We start from the raw sequence: 16,015 nt of genomic DNA on the forward strand, positions 1-16,015 counted from the left end.
CTACATATAGGAAAACATGAGTAGATATTCACTGTAGATATGCAGTGGCACTAGGTATATAGTATGTAGAGAAGCTACTTTTCCTAAACACATGTTTTACTGGGTGCACAATTCATCATGTTGGAGTCGTAGGGTAAATTCCCATTGGATCCCCTGCGTGACATAAATATTATGGAGAATTTTATTGTGGCAATGGATTATGAGATGGATAGATCATGGCAACTGCTTATGGGCCCAGTAACCTATACAAACTGGGGGAGTCACACAATCAAAAGGACTGCACATTATCTGGATGAGGCATAAAATATATTCTCATAATACTCCAGTGCACGTCACATTCTCTGTAAAAGATCATGTCTTCAATGCCAGTCTCAGTCACATAAATTCAGCAAGTTCTCAAACATTGCAAGAGTCACCACTGGTGCTAACATCATCCAGGTGGAAGCATACAGGACGCTGATGGGCATGGCACCTCAAGGATAAAGAAACAGTAGATATTGTGAAAGAATCCTCCACTTAGTATTTTCTGGAAAATCGTGGGTATGTAAAAAGTTCCATAATGTGAGGGAAACATGTAAAACTGTGGTCAGAGGGCTCATCTTATCACTTTGATGATTGGGAGGGATACAATAGAGATAGGCAAATGCAGTTGTTTAGAAAAAGATTCCAGCAGTCATTACAAAACTATCACCTTAACTCATTAGATAAATCCCGACACAAAAATATTGTAGGATATTGGGTTGTTAGTTAAGGGTATGACTGGCCACTTTACACAAACACAATCCGGGTCAGGATGAACCAAAAAAGTCACTAAACTGATCTGTGCTCAACCCCCTTGGAGCTATAGCACAGTAAAGACAAATTTAATTTAGAGGCAATGTGTAAAGTATGTATGCAGTACCAAATGGTAATAAAGTCAAAAGACCACACAAGAAAAATCTCAAAACAATTTAGAAACTTAGTATAATTCAATAAATTAAACAATACCAAAACAACAAAAGTCCAATAAGGGGAACCAGATATATGTATTTTAAAAGTTTTAAATAAAAACCTAACTTACCTTCCCTAAATAAAAATAGAACCAATAAGTGTTAAGAACCAACTGCAGTAAACTGGTGACCTAGTATAGATATGCAGTGGACTGTGGTGGAGGGTGGAACAGAAACCAAGTTCGACATGGTCAGATATTTTACCATGGCAATTAGGGCCTGATTACAACCTTGGCGGAGGGGATTACTCCGTCCCAAACATGACGGATATCCCGTCCGCCGTTTTACAACTTCCATAGGATATAATAGAACTTGTAACTCGATGGGCGGGATATCCGTCACATTTGGGACAGAGTAATCCCCCCGCCAAACTCGTAATCAGGCCCTTAGTCTAAAAAATGAAAGTCGAAAATCTTCAGCGGAGCAAGGCAGGAGGCTGTAGCTGAGTAAGGCTTCATTAGGTCGGATAGCCATTGGACATGGTCCCTGTGAAGCAGTTTGTTTTGGCGGGAAAACTCTGAAAGGGGGAAAAAAATCTAAATTTCACACCCAAGGAAGGCCACTGGCTGGCCTGGATACTTTTGGCACCTTTGCCCAGTCAAGATTTCTTCATTCGCACATAGTCACTTTTTTGGAGCTTTGATTCTTCCTGCAGGACAAAGCTGCAGGCTGTAGCTTAAGATGACTCCACTAGGCCAGATACCTTCTCTGTGAGGTTCCAATGAATTGGATTTGCTGCTGCAGAAAAGTTGTGTGTGGGAGAAACCTGAATCTCTTGCCCAGTGGCAATGCACCCCGGTTAGATCAGCTTCCAGATTTGTCCTGGCCTGCTGGAAGTCTTTGGAGCCAAAAAGTTTCCTAGTCTCAGGTTTTCAGGGGTGGTAGGAGAAGTCCACCTAGACACACAAAAAGGTTTCAGGACCTCAGGTACAACACTTGGGCATCAGGACTCAAACCAGCAGAGGCCAACATCAGGGTCTAGGGGACGTCCAGTTGGAACTAGTCAGCTGGGAAGTTGCTTGTAGCTTGTTGTGACCCTGTAGTTTGAACAGCAGCCCAAGACATGACTGCTGAAGACATCTTCTTTCTCCTATGTACAATGGAGATCAGGGGGCTCTTTTCAGGTCTCGAACAGCAGGATCAGTCTTCTTCTGAGCTCCCTTGGGTCTAGATGCTTTCTGAGGAGGGTACCTGGAATGCCACATGTATTCATGACACTAGCTTGTGGGTAGGGTGACTCCTCCCTAAAGAATGGATTAAAACCTCATGGATATTACCTAACTCACTTTTTCAGTATTTCCTTTGTGGCCCACTGCAAACATTCACACAGTACCCGTATCTGCCTAAATCTACAATGATAAAACTCTTCTCTCAATATACAGACACTGCGGGCCCAGCCCAGATGTGTGGCCAGGAAGATGAACAACCCATCCTGTGTAGTCCCTTCAAACCAGTTCTGGGACCAGCTCCCTGCCTACTGGGACTGGAGCCTGGCTGTCTATAAGAACAATGGAATGGGCCTGCTCAGTTGTCATCTGACACCTACCTGTGAAAAGGATGGCCCCTTTAAAGTTAATTATGTTCCTAGGCACTGCTTAACTGGTCATTGTTAGAAATCGGGGTCTCTAGTTGGGAGAGGTATACACCCTTGTCCAAGTAGGTACCACAATCCTAGTCAGAGTAAGTTACAACACAACCTAAATTATCCTGTGCTCACCCTCTGGTAGCTTAACACAAGGCAGGCAGGTTTAAATTAGAAGGCAATGTGTAAAGTATTTGTGCAATAAATCATACAGTAACACAGTGAAACCACCACAAAAATGCACTACACGGGTTTAGAAAAATATTTATCTGAATAAATGGAGGTCAAAACGACAAGAATACAACAAGCATAAGTTGAAATACAATTTAATTTTTTTTAAATAGTCTCAGTTCTTACAAAACAGTGGTTATATCCTTGTAAAACAGTACCTGTGTTGCATCAAAAAGCTGATGCACGGGGGCCACACAGGAGAAGATGCGTTTAAAATTAGGGTGGTGCAACGGAATTTCCTGTGCGGCACAGAAGATGCATTTCTTTCCACGCTGCAAGGTGGAATAGTTTTTCAAGAGCATAGTCTTGGTTCCTCACTGCGATGCAGGGGAACTCTAATGCCCAGGAGCAATGCATTGAAAATCCTTGATACGCTGAGAGAAGGAACAGGTGTTGCGTCGATCTGGTCGGCATTACAGTGAAATTTCAGCTGCGAGGCAGGCGCTGCGTCGGATTTCCGGTTGCAAAGCCAGAGCTGCGTTGTTACGGTTGGTGGTGTGGAGATTTTTCAGCCAAGATGCAGGTTCTGCATCGATTTCTGCAGGCGTTGCATTGATTTCTGCCGGCGTTACATTGATTTCTGCAGGTGCTGCATCAATTTTCTGACATACAAGGAGTTCTTGAAGAGGTGAATTCTTTGTTGGCCCTAAGACTCCAGAAACAGGAGGCAACCTCAATTCAAGCCCTTGGAGAGCACTTTAGGAGAAAGACAAAGTCCTTCCAGCAGAGTCAGGAGTACCAGGCAGCATTACAACAAGCAGCAAAGTAGTCCTTCAACAAAGCAGTCCAGATGAGTCCTTTAGGCTGCCAGGCAGTCTCTCTGACAGAGATGAGGTGGAGGTCCAGAAGTGTCTGATTTGGTGGGGTCAGAGGCCTAGCTTATGTATCCAAAAATGCCTTTGAAGTGGGAAACCTTCAAAGAGTGGTTTTGAAGCGCACAAGTTCCCCTCTCTGCCCAGTCCTGTCTGTCAGGATCCATGTGGGAAGTTATCAGTCCTTTGTGTGAGGGCAGGCCACTGGCCTTTGAAGTGTAAGAGAGCCCCTCCACCCTTCCTGCCCAGGGAGACCCATTCAGTATGCAGATGAATGCAGATGTGACTGATTGTCCTCTGGTTTATGGTTGGTTGTCTGGGTGGGTATGCACAAGTGGAACTGTCAACCAGCACAGACCAGATGAGAATCTACCACTCAAAAGTATATAAGGACAGTTCTAGTGCTAGTCTATGAGAGGAGCAGGCCTCACAGTAGTGAAAAAAATGAAGTTATGAGTTTTTTACTAACAGGACATGTAAAACACATAAGTACATATCCTTCCTTTTACCTGCATAGCACCCTGTTCTATGGGTTACCTAGGGTCTACCTTAGGGGTGACTTATATGTAGAAAGAGGGGAGTTTAAGGTTTGGCAAGTAGGTTTAAATGCCAAGTCGAAGTGGGACCTCTGATTTGCATATGGCTGGATCCAAAATGGAATGGTATGGCAAGCAAAAAAACTGATGGATTAAACCCAGATCTGTGTCTGGGGTGAATGTTTGATTTGCTCTGCATTCCGCCCATCATCTGTTGTTTTCGCATTTGTCGCCCCAAGTGGGAAGGGTATGCCCAGATGTGGGTCCTGTGCTTGCTATGCCACTAGATTCAAGCTTGCCTGGCTGGTGAAGGGTGATACCCTGAAACCGGTCCCAGGATGCTTGTTTCAGGTTCAGGGAAGACCTGGCCTGGCAGTTCGGGCTGGACTGTTCCTATGGGGAACAGGGTCAAAACTGATTTGCTTATGGCTGGATCCAAATTGGAATGGCATGGCAAGCAAAAAAACTGATGGATTAAACCCAGATCTGTGACTGTGGGTGAATGCCTGATTTACTCTGCATCTCGCCCATCATCTGTAGTTTTTGCAGTTTCTAAAAGTGGCATTTCTAAAATAGTAATACTAGATCCAACCTCATCAGCAAGTACCATTTTAGATTATCATGTTGGCAATACCAAACACGACAGGGCTACTCCTTCAAGATCAGAATCTACCACTCAAAAGTATATGAGGGCAGTTCTAATGCTAGTCTATGAGAGGAGCAGTTTCACAGAAGCTGAAAATAAATTTATGAATTTTTCACTACCAGGACATCTAAAACACATAAGTGCATGTCCTGTTTTTTTACCTGCATAGCACCCTGCCCTATGGGTTACCCAGGGCCTACCTTAGGGGTGATATACATGTAGAAAAAGATGAGTTTCAGGCTTGGCAGGTAGTTTTAAATGCCAAGTCGAAGTGGCAGTGAAACTGCACATGCAGGCCTTACGATGGCAGGCCTGAGACAATGTTAAGGGACTACTATATGGGTGGCACAATCAGTGCTGTAGGCCCACTAGTAGCATTTAATTTACAGGCCCTGGGCACATGTAGCACACTTTACTAGGGACTTACAGGTAAATTAAATATGACAATTAGGTAGGAACCAATGTTACCATGTTTAGGGGAGAGAGCATATGCACTTTAGCACTGGACAGCAGTGGTAAAATGTGCAGAGTCCTAAAACGAGCAAAAACAGAGCCAGAAAAATGGAGAGAGGCAGGAAAAACGTTGGGAGATGACCACCCTAAGGCTTTCAGGTCTAACAGTCATCCTTTTAGACGAACTGAAAAACCTACTGAAATCCATGCCTTTGTCCTTGCTGTGGGTGCAGTTTTCACACCTCAGTCAAGACCAGAGTACTAGGAGGACTACAGCTGGAGACTAATGCAAAAAACAGTTTTCTAAAAGAACCCTTTACTTAATATTTATAAAACAAATTGAACTCATCAGTGAATTTGGCCTTCAATAAAATATTACAAAGTGTCAAAGAATGCAATTTCTAGATGGAGATCAAAGTATTAAGTTCAATACTGCATCCCAGTGTTCTCTAGAAACAGCTACGCCTTGCTACAGTGAAAATAGCTTTTAGGTGCTAGTAACTGAAAGGACTTGTTTAACATTACCTTTCTACTTGTCCTACTTTTAAATACCTTCACCTTGCCTTATGGGCTCTAAAACCTACTTAGGACTGACTTATCAATATTTAAACGGCAGGTTAGGCTTGTCAAAAGACTTTGTTTTGACAGGTTGAACTGCAGTTTTAAGTTGCTTTAATCAGACTGCAATGGTAGGTCTGAAGCAATGTTTTACACTGCCACTATAATTGATGGCACAATGGGTGCTGCAGTCCACTATTAGCCATTTTACATCTGGGCCCTGGGAACACTTTTTACCATATACTAGAAACGTATAACTAAGTTAAACATGCCAGTGCTATGTTTAAAGGGGAGCATAGGCACTTTACTACTGGTTAGCGGGGAAGATGTATAGAGATCTACAGACGGCAAAATGGGGCAAAACATGTGGGGGTACACCACACAAAAGATTGCCATTTCCTACAGGGATGAATATAGAACTTTATTCTCTAACGAAGTCTGAACGGTGGTCCAAGAAGGCTCTATAAAGTGGGGAACAATGCTGGGAAATTACTAGCATCACCTCAAAAGAGTGATGACACCAGAAGACAAATACAAACAGTACCATCTTTAGCTGGGATGGCAGTGGCACAAGATGAAATTGTAAAGGAAACATTCACTGCCTACCTTCCATTGGTTTACGAATCTAAACTCAATAGAAGAGTTTATCTCAGACTGCCAAATCACAAGGTTAATGGATGACCAGCATCATCCAAAGATCACCCACTCACCACATCTGTTACCATCTGCTGCATAATTTTCAGATTTCGACAAAAAATGTTTATAGCTGAATTGGGTCAAAAGTTTTAAAAACTCTGCAAACATCTTGAAATTCAGTAACAGACACTTTACTAAGGTTAACCAGTTACCTTTTAGCCAATTACTGCTGTACATGTGGTTGTAAACTGGCACAAATGAAGTGATCATTTCAGCAAGATAGCATTAATGTTCCCAGTTATATTACTGGGGGAGGGCTCTAGCCTGCAGCTTGAAAAAAAAGAAAAAGAAAAAAAATCTTACATATTTAGAAGTCATTTTAACAGGATGAAATTAAGTTTCTTCTTGGAAAGTATTTTTATTTTTCATGCAATTTCATGTTAAAATACAGATACCGTTGTCCAAACTGAAGGTTTTCCAAAGCCACTCCAAGCTCAAAAACATTTGAAACATTTTACTTCTGCTTTTATGGTCTGATGTCTTTATTCTTGTAGTTCCTTTTTGTGAGACACATACATGAACTATGCGGGTGCATGTAAGCTATTCCGCAGAACTCACAAGGCCCATAGCGTGAGCATTGAACAGCCTCAACAACAGAAGATGACTTCAAAAAAATAAAAAGGATACATAGAATAAAAAAAGGTATAACTTTTATTGCAAAAAAAGTTCACACATTTTCTAGTTTTCTGCTGACAGAAACATTATGGGGGTCATTATGACATTGCCGGTCAGCTGACCGCCACAATGGCGATGGCGGTAGTACCGTCGCCAGGCTGGCGGTGAAGACCGCCAAATTATGACCATGGCGGTGATCCCTCCCATAGACAGCCAATGTACCAGCTGATCCTCCAGTGCGGTCTGTCCACTGACCACGACGGTAGCCATCTTCAGGTAGGGCGGAAGACAATGACCCACCCACCATATTATGACACAGCAGACCACTAGGATTTCTGGGGCAGGACCACCACAACCAAAAGCCTGGCAGAAACACATCATAAAAAAGGAAACACTCATGTCCAGGGACACAGAGGAGTCCGCGGCTGACATGGAACCCAAACTGGAAGTCCTGTTGATGCTGTACCACGCGATAGCAGTCCAGGAGCAGCAACGCTGATGAAGACGAGGACGGTGAGTACAGCCACCTAGCACACAAGGGAGGGAGGGGAGAGTGACAAACACATATGCACAACACACACCATACACACACACCACACACCCAGAACAATCTGCAGAGTAAATCAACAGCAACATAAGGCAGAAGTAAAGAAAGCCATGACACATACCTTAGGTCCAACCTCTGTATTTCGCTGGACCTGCGCCCACAACAACTGAGGCAACCATATACAAAGGGCTATTGGCCAGTCCAATGTCAGCCATAAGCCACAGGGCAGCGTCCAAGGCCCAATTTGACTCCTGACAGCCCAGGCACTCCACTGGGCAGGGGCATCATGTTGGAAATAGGCAGGCACCTCGGGGGGTTCTTTTGGGAGGGGGTCCTTGGGCTTGGGTTTGGGAGGGGGCGGGTCTTCCCCCTTATATTTAGGTGGCGGAGAAGTAGGCTTGGGGTGGGGGGCTGGAGTGCCACTCTTGTGCCCCTTAGTGGCAGTTGAAGTCTTAGAGGGAGGAACAGGAGTCGAACAAGAGGTGGATATACTGGGCTGGGGCAGAGGGATATTCCTCTTACGGGCAGGACATGGGGGGAAGAGGCTCTGATCCCTTGGTTCTTAGGACCAAGGGTTCAGGTTGTGGGAGGAGGGTTGGGAGTGGAAGTAGAGGGAGTTGTAGTAGGAGTAGTAGGTGTGCTGGACTTTGGTGCATGGACATTGTGCATGTGTGAGGTAGATGGCTGTTGGGTGTGTGGGTGGGAGTATTTTTGTGTAATTGGAGGGGGCAGACAGGATGGGAGAGGACAAACAGGATGTGTGGATGTATGTTGTGGTGTCTGCAAGTGAGGGGGTGCTGCATGAGGGTGTGACGGTGGTGGTAGTGACTGCGCATGTGGTCTGTGGGGTGCATGTCTGTGTGTCTGCTGTTGTGGTGACTGTGGGCAAGGCTGTACAGGTAGAAGGATCTGGGACTGAGGATGCAGTGCATGCAGGTGTGGGTGTTGATGTGACTGTGAGGGATGAGGAGGCGGCGTAGACAGTGGAGGCATTGGCTGTTGAAGTATGTGCATGTGTGTGTGCTTGTGGTTAAGTGTGGTGCCTTTGTTTGTCTGTGCGAGTCCTGTCTATTGATTTGGGTGCATGCCTGTCAGATTGTGTGTGTGGGTTGGTTGGGCGAGTGGGCTTTGGGACTGGGAACAGGTAGTTGGAGGGGGGACAGAAGAACCAGGGACCCCAGCTGTCGTCAGAGAGGAGGCCAGAGCCTGAAACAATCTCTGTAGGCCAGCCAAGCCACTCTGAATGCTCTCCAGGAAGGCATTGCATTTGCTGCATCTGGGATGCCAGCCCCTGGATGGCATTCACTTTGGTTGACGGCCCAACAGAGATGGATCTCAGGAGGTCAATAGCCTCTCACTGAGGGCAGCAAGGCTGACGAGGGCAGGGCCTGAGGTGCCTGGGGCAAAGAAGAAACCCACCCTCCTAGGTGAGCGGGAAGGGGCAACTGGGTGGGGGGCTACTGGGAGGGCAGTGCTGGTACTGGGGTGGTGAACATGTTGTAGCTGGGGTGGTCCCAGGCGGTCCACCACCACCAGGGACCTTCCATTGGAGGAGGAATCAGAGTCTGTAGTCATCGCTCCTGTCTCCCCGTGGTGCTCCCCTCGCCCTCCAACCCACTGGTCCCACGTCGTCTGTGCTTTCTGCCTTCTGGGTCCCATGGGCTGCACCACCTCCACTCGCCGGTGCCTCTGCTCCTTTGCCAGATTATGCTAATGCGCACAAGGACAGGATGAGAAAAGGAGAGAGGGTGTGGGAGAAAGAAAGGGAGCACAGGGTCAATCACAGCAACAACAGCAAATATGACATACACATCACAATCATTCACTGGGACTGACACAGTGCAGTATGGACCTGAATGACAACACACTACCTGGGTACAACAGCAGTTAAGGACCCCAACACTACCATCTGTACACCTACTGGGACTCACTAAGCCCTGTCTGCCATGGTATGCTAGCTACTTACCAAGACCAAATATACATACCACCCCACATAGCTTCGCAGGACCACACTGGAAAAGCTAAAGCGTTATATTGGAGCACCCACTGACTAGAACATTGCACCCAAACCCCATGCTAGGGCACAAAAAATAAATACTACACAGTCTGTACTCACCCCCTTGTGGCTGCTGTGCTGCCCTCAAGCGCTCATCCAATTCAGGATTGGCCTCCGCCAGTATGCGGGCCATTAGGGGGGTCAGGCTCTGACGGGCACCCCTCCCTCATTGGGAGGCGTCCCCAGCTGGGTCTCTGCGGTCTTCCGGGCCCAGCATCTCAGTTCCTCCCACCATTTCCTGCAGTGGGTGCTCCACTGGCTATGGACCCCCAGCCCTTTCTTCTGATGGGCGCTGACCTGCAGAGGAGACACAGACAGAAGGACACCATGAACTCAACATTCCATTCTGTAACAGAAATGGCTTATATACTGCAAGGAACCCACATTAAGCACACACATGACCCCTAGTTCTGCATACAAATTGAATGCTACCAAACCCCTCCCAATGACACAATGCCAGCACACATATACATCTACATGAAGCCATGCCACATCTAACGTACCCATGATGTACTCACCTGTTGGTCTGGAGGCCCATACAACTGCCCATACAGGGGGAGGACCTCATCCACAAGCTTCTCCAGCTCCTCTGATGTGGAGGCTGGGGCCCTTTCTCCTGTAGCATGGGTCATTGCAGGTTCCAGACACAGGTCACAGCAGCACACGCAGTGGAGATGTTGATCCCGAGAGAGTCAGGAATCAAGTGAAGTGGTTCATAGAAAATGGTGGTCATGTTTGCGGCAGTGAACACCGTCATTGCTGGCGTTGATCATCATGTGTTCCTGTACTCCACAGAGCTCCATGTTAGCCAATGATGAGTTCCACAGTGGTGCAGACCGCCTTCTGCCATGAGGTCAGGTGCTGGGGAGTGAGGTTACTTTCACCTGTCCCTGCATACAGGGCAGGCGGTTGCCATTTCCCAATGCTAGTACTCATGTGGGACCAATATATGTGCGTCAATAGTATAGATTGTATACACACATACAATTCTTGTTTCCTACATACATACATGCACTGTGTACTTTGATGTTGTGTGTCCATACTTCCAATAGTCAAACACATTTTAATGTTGGCTCACTTAGACACCAACCACTGCAGAGGATGAGGCTGAGGAGGCAAGCACCAGTGTACAGACCCCTAGTGGACCTGGCTGCACTGGAGGACCGGCACATCCTACTCACATTTCGTCTGGATAGGGCCACAAAATCACTGAGCTGTGTGCACAATTGGAGCCTGATCTAATTCCTGCTATCCGTAGCACTACAGCAACCCCCCCTGTTGTGCAGGTACTCTCATTGCTCCATTTCATGGCAAGTGGTTCCTTCCAGCTGACTGTGGGCTTGGCTGCAGGAATGTCACAGCCAATGTTCTCAAATATTCTTGGAGGGGTTTGGCTGCATTGCTCAAATACATGAGCAGCTATATCTGATTCCCCCAGGTTGAATATTTGCCCACTGTGAAGGCTTGGTTCTATGTCATGGAACACAAACCACATGTGATTAGGGCCATTGACGGGACCCATGTTGCCTTAGTCCCTTCCAGGGAAAATGAGCAGGTCTACAGGAATAGGAAGAGTTACCACTCTCGAAATGTCCAGATGGCGTGCCTTGCTGATCAATACATCTACCACGTCACTGCCAAGTTTCCTGGGTCTGTACATGATGCCTATATATTGAGGAATAGCAGCGTCCCACAGGTGATGGCATGACTACAGAGGCACTGAGTGCACCTCATAGGTGAGCTTGAGTCTCCACACAATGTATGTCAGTGTATGCCTACTGGAGTTGTACCCCATGCCATTGCACATGGCTAATGTGTGTCCCTCACTCCTTCCAGGTGACTCCGGCTACCAAAACCTGTCCTGGGTGTTGACCCCTGTTAGGAATCCGAGAACAGGGGCTAAAAATCGGTACAATAAAGAAATATGGCCGTACTAGGAGGGTTGTGGAACGCACATTTGGTCTACTGAAAGACAGGTTCAGGTGCCTCCAGTTAACAGGTGGATGTCTATGCTACGGCCCTAAGAAGGTCTGCCAGATTGTGGTGGTCTGCTACATGCTGCACAATTTGGCCCTCAGACGCCATGTGCCCTACCTGCAGGAGTAGAGGGGTGCCAATGCATCTGTGGCAGCAGTGGACACTGAGGACAGTGAGGAGGAGGAAGAGGAGGAGGATGTGGACAACAGGACACATTTCATTCAGCAGTACTTCCAATGACACTCAGGCAAGACTGTTGATCTGTTCATGTCTCCATTTTAGTTAAGTGCTGTGTGCCAGCTGTGTTGTGCCAATCACTACCTTTGCATTACAATTGACTGTCACTTATGCCTTCCCTTTTTGTAGATGTTGGTGTGGTTACAACTGTGTACTGATGTGATGACTACAGACTGCTGAGACACATTTGTTGGATGAATTCATACATTACAGGACATTTGAACAGGATAATACAGTTCAATGCATTGAACATTTCTGTCTGATAAAGCACTAATACTACAATTGTGTTCAAGGGTGTTTATTGAATTGACAATAATGAAGGGATGGTGCAATACAGTGGGGTGATGGTTGAGGAAAAGTTCAGAGTGGTGGCTCAGTTTGTTTGTAGCACAGCTCCAGTGTCCATGGGGGCATAGGAAAAGGAGCAATGGCAGTCCAAAGTGAACAATGTGACTCAGTGGCACACAAGGGGGACATTCTGGAGAGTCTCATTTTATGGTGGTGGTCTTGGCAACAGTCTCTGATGGTTGTCTGGGTCACAGGGAACGTTTGTGGGGTGGTGCACCTTCTGCAGGAGGAGGGGTGCTGGTGGCCAGAGGGTCCTGCGGCAGGTCCTCCTGACCACTAGCTGCAGCAGATGTTGATGGCTGTTGAGAGGACTGGCTAGTGGAAGTGGGCCGCTGGTGTGCTCCCGCATGGTGTTGGCCATGTCATCCAGCATCCGTACAATGGAGGCCATGTTGGCATTTAGGCACTGCAACTGCTGCATGACCTCCTGGTGGTGTACAGTCTGCAGCCTCTGGTTCTCTTGCATGATGCTGAACACCTGGCCCATCCTGACCTGGGATTTTTTGTATTCCTCCAGGACATGTGTGAGTGCCTCCTGGGCAGTCGGTTCCCTGGTCCTGGCCTCCCCCTGGTGCACACCTGACCTCCCACTGTCCCTGGCCCCCTGTGTCCCCTGAACCGTGTGTCAACTCCCACCTACTCCAGGACCTTCATCATCTTGCCTCTGTGGTGCCAACTCGGGTCCCTGTACAGGTGGGCACTCTATTGATTGACGTGTCCTGGGGACACTGCTCTGGGGACGTTGAGTGGCTGCTGTGGTGTTGGAGTCGGAAGGGGGTGGGCCTGTGGTGGACTGGCTGTGGGATGTGGAAGCCGACTGACCAGTGGTCCCAGGTGGGCCAGGGAGTTCATCCAGCTCGGGACATCCAGAGTTGCTATTATCACTGAAGGCATCTTCTGGTGGAGGACTGGGTTGCCGTGGCTCCTACTCGCCGCTAACATTGGCTGGAGCACCTGTTGGGATGTAAGTGTAATGTCAGGGTCATTGTCTGTCACTTATTCTGCATTTCTATCTTTCCCTTGAGTGTGGTGTTGTCCTCCCACCTTTGGTAGTGTATGGTGATGGATTGTGGGATTCGTACTTCTACATGCTGTCCATGCATTGCTGGTGGGTGTGCATGCAGAGCTGGGAGGGATGTGCTTACAGTGGGTAGGACATGCAGAGGTACACATATAGGTGTAGTCATTGGGCTGGTGCACTGTGTGATATGGAGTGGGCTGTAGGGAGTAGGGGTGAGGGGGTGACCTGCCATGCAGGTATCGGTGGAGGGAAGGTAGCAATGGTGACTTATCAGTGTGCAGCCCTCAAGTGACTCCAGTTAGGCCCTCAGGATGCAGGATTGCTAAGACTTGTTCCTCCCATGCTGTCAACTGTGGGAGAGGAGGTAGGGGTTCACCGCCAGTCCTCATGATGGAGAGCTGGTGTCTTGATGCAATGGAATGCACCTTACCCCCTAGGTCGTTCCACTTCTTTCAGATGTTGTTTCTTGTGTGTGGATATTGTCCCACGGAGTTCACACTGTTCACGATCCTCTGCCATAGCTCCATCTTCCTGGCAATGGAGATATATTAAACCTGTGCACCAAACAGCTGTGGCTCTACCCTGACGATCTCCTCCACCATCACCCACAACTCCTATCAGTGAAATGGGGTTGCTTTTGTGAGGACATGCCTGTTGTGTGTGTTGTGCAGAAGGTGTTTAATATTGTGGTAGGGTTTGTGGTCCGTGATGCGTGACGGATGAATTGGTAGTTGTGGTTGTGTGTGCAATTCTCTATGGGATTGGCCTGGCAAGTTGTAGCAGTCTTTTCCTCTTTGCAAAAGATTGTGGGTTATGTGGGGGCGTGTTTTATAATGCTGTTGGTGGATGGGTAAGGTGTGTGTATTTGTGTCAGGTGTGGGTTTTTTGTTCTGGCCAATGTTGGCTTGAAGTGGTTTTGGGTGCCCAATTCCACTGTGGCGTTGTGCACCGCCAATGGTTGACCACCGTTGAATGTCCACTGTGGTGATTCATGGATCATAATTTGGAGAGTGGTGTTTTGCTTGCGTAGCGGTGAGGGTGGTTGCTCCAACAGTTTTTCGCATTCGTTGGGTCTGGTGGACTTGTGGTTGTGGCCGCTTTCTGTCGGTTTTGTGTTTGTGTGTCATAATCTGGCGGGTGGATTACTGCCTCTGCAGCGGTCTTTTGGCGGCCGTCACAACGGCAGCCTTCAGAATAGACCTCCAATGTCATAATAATTACCTATATGTCCTACACAAACTATTTCGCTGTGGGAGTTGGAAGGAAAGGTTTTAAGAAAATAGTGTTCATATGCACCAATGCAATACAGTATCAGAATATCCTGATAATATTTTTATTAGGATATTGTAAAAGTATAAACATTGTTTTTTTATGAAACCTTTATAATTTGTGCAATTTTGGGATTCATATTCTATTGTGAGTTAAAATAAAGTTATTAACAATGCCATTGTGCATAACTTGAGAGGCCCCGATTATAGACTACCTTCATGATTTACATAGGATATATATAACAGATAACTCTGTAATGTAGTTCAATATTGCCATTGAAGGGTTCTAATAATATAAATCATCCGAAAGCCGAGTGGTTTGTAAATGTCACCAGAACCCTGAGATGGCAACATAGGAACATATTTGCCACGGTACCCTTTATGAATTTGTTATATTACATGCAAACTTTGGAATAATTAGCTTGAAAAGCTATTTTCTTCAAAGTGCAGCTAACAGTGGGCACTGATTTGAACTAAATTTGTTATGTTTTGTTTACCTTTCTTGAATAAATTGTTGATAAAAAGTGGCATTTGTGAAGCAAGTAGATTTATCTGATTCTGTGGCTGCACCATTTAATGCTCAGTAAAGGATTTACTACATTTGCCACATAATTTGCAAAATTGAACCAGAAACGTTGCTTCTAGCTCAAATGGGTGAAACTTGTACTGGCATAGAATGCGCCACATAATTTACATTTTTTGCCACATAATATCGATGAGTGTGCTAAGTACTTTGGTTCTCCAAACCACATAATCCTAGTAGTATAGAACATGTCACATAATTTACATTTTATTTTTTGCTACATAATTTAGATAATCTTGCTTCATTTTCTGGTTCCAGTAGTCCTGACAATGTTGATGCTCTGCAAAGTGCTTTGGGGCTGTCATTATGATGACAAAATCTGTTTTTTCAGCAGGCATATTTTCCATATTTCACAGTTCCCTGTGATATGTGGACTTTTCATACAACTTCATTTCGTACAATAAAAGTACCCAGATTTATATATAATAATACCATGGTTTACATTAATTCACAGAACATTTACAGTGTATGTTTTCTGTTGTTCTACACAGATGAAACTTCTCTTCCACGAATAGGCTTTGTCCTATATCAAAATGACAAATTTTTCAAATCTGAGCATTTTAAGAGTAAACGAGACTTCAGCAGAAAAATTATCTCAGGCAACATTCCCAGTACTAATTCATATAATGTGGAACTGGCTATAAGGCGTCAGGTAAGTTCTATTGACCATTATGATTACCATAGGAAAGTACATTTTCTTTTCAAAGTAAAACGCTATCACAAAACAGAATTCAGCATAACTTCTAAAGCTTGTTGCAGGGATAAAAAGTTGTGTGTTGTGAAAAATGCGAGCTGCAGGGGGACGTGTCTGAGAGTCTGAGTGCGACAATGGCTCCCTTCTGATCTCTAGCATGCCCACT

At 46.1% G+C, this 16,015-nt stretch overlaps 1 protein-coding gene across 1 annotated transcript in view; it reads left to right on the forward strand.

Annotated features, from left to right (window-relative positions):
* Positions 1-16,015, forward strand: part of ADGRG7 (adhesion G protein-coupled receptor G7) — a 1,214,738-nt gene that overhangs the window by 606,543 nt on the left and 592,180 nt on the right. The window contains exon 9 of the mRNA XM_069204827.1: positions 15,647-15,807. Coding sequence (XP_069060928.1) covers positions 15,647-15,807 — 161 coding nt within the window. The remainder of the gene's footprint in view (positions 1-15,646; positions 15,808-16,015) is intronic.

This window comes from Pleurodeles waltl, chromosome 8 (assembly GCF_031143425.1).
Source record: "Pleurodeles waltl isolate 20211129_DDA chromosome 8, aPleWal1.hap1.20221129, whole genome shotgun sequence".
NCBI classification, from domain to species: Eukaryota; Metazoa; Chordata; class Amphibia; order Caudata; family Salamandridae; genus Pleurodeles; species Pleurodeles waltl.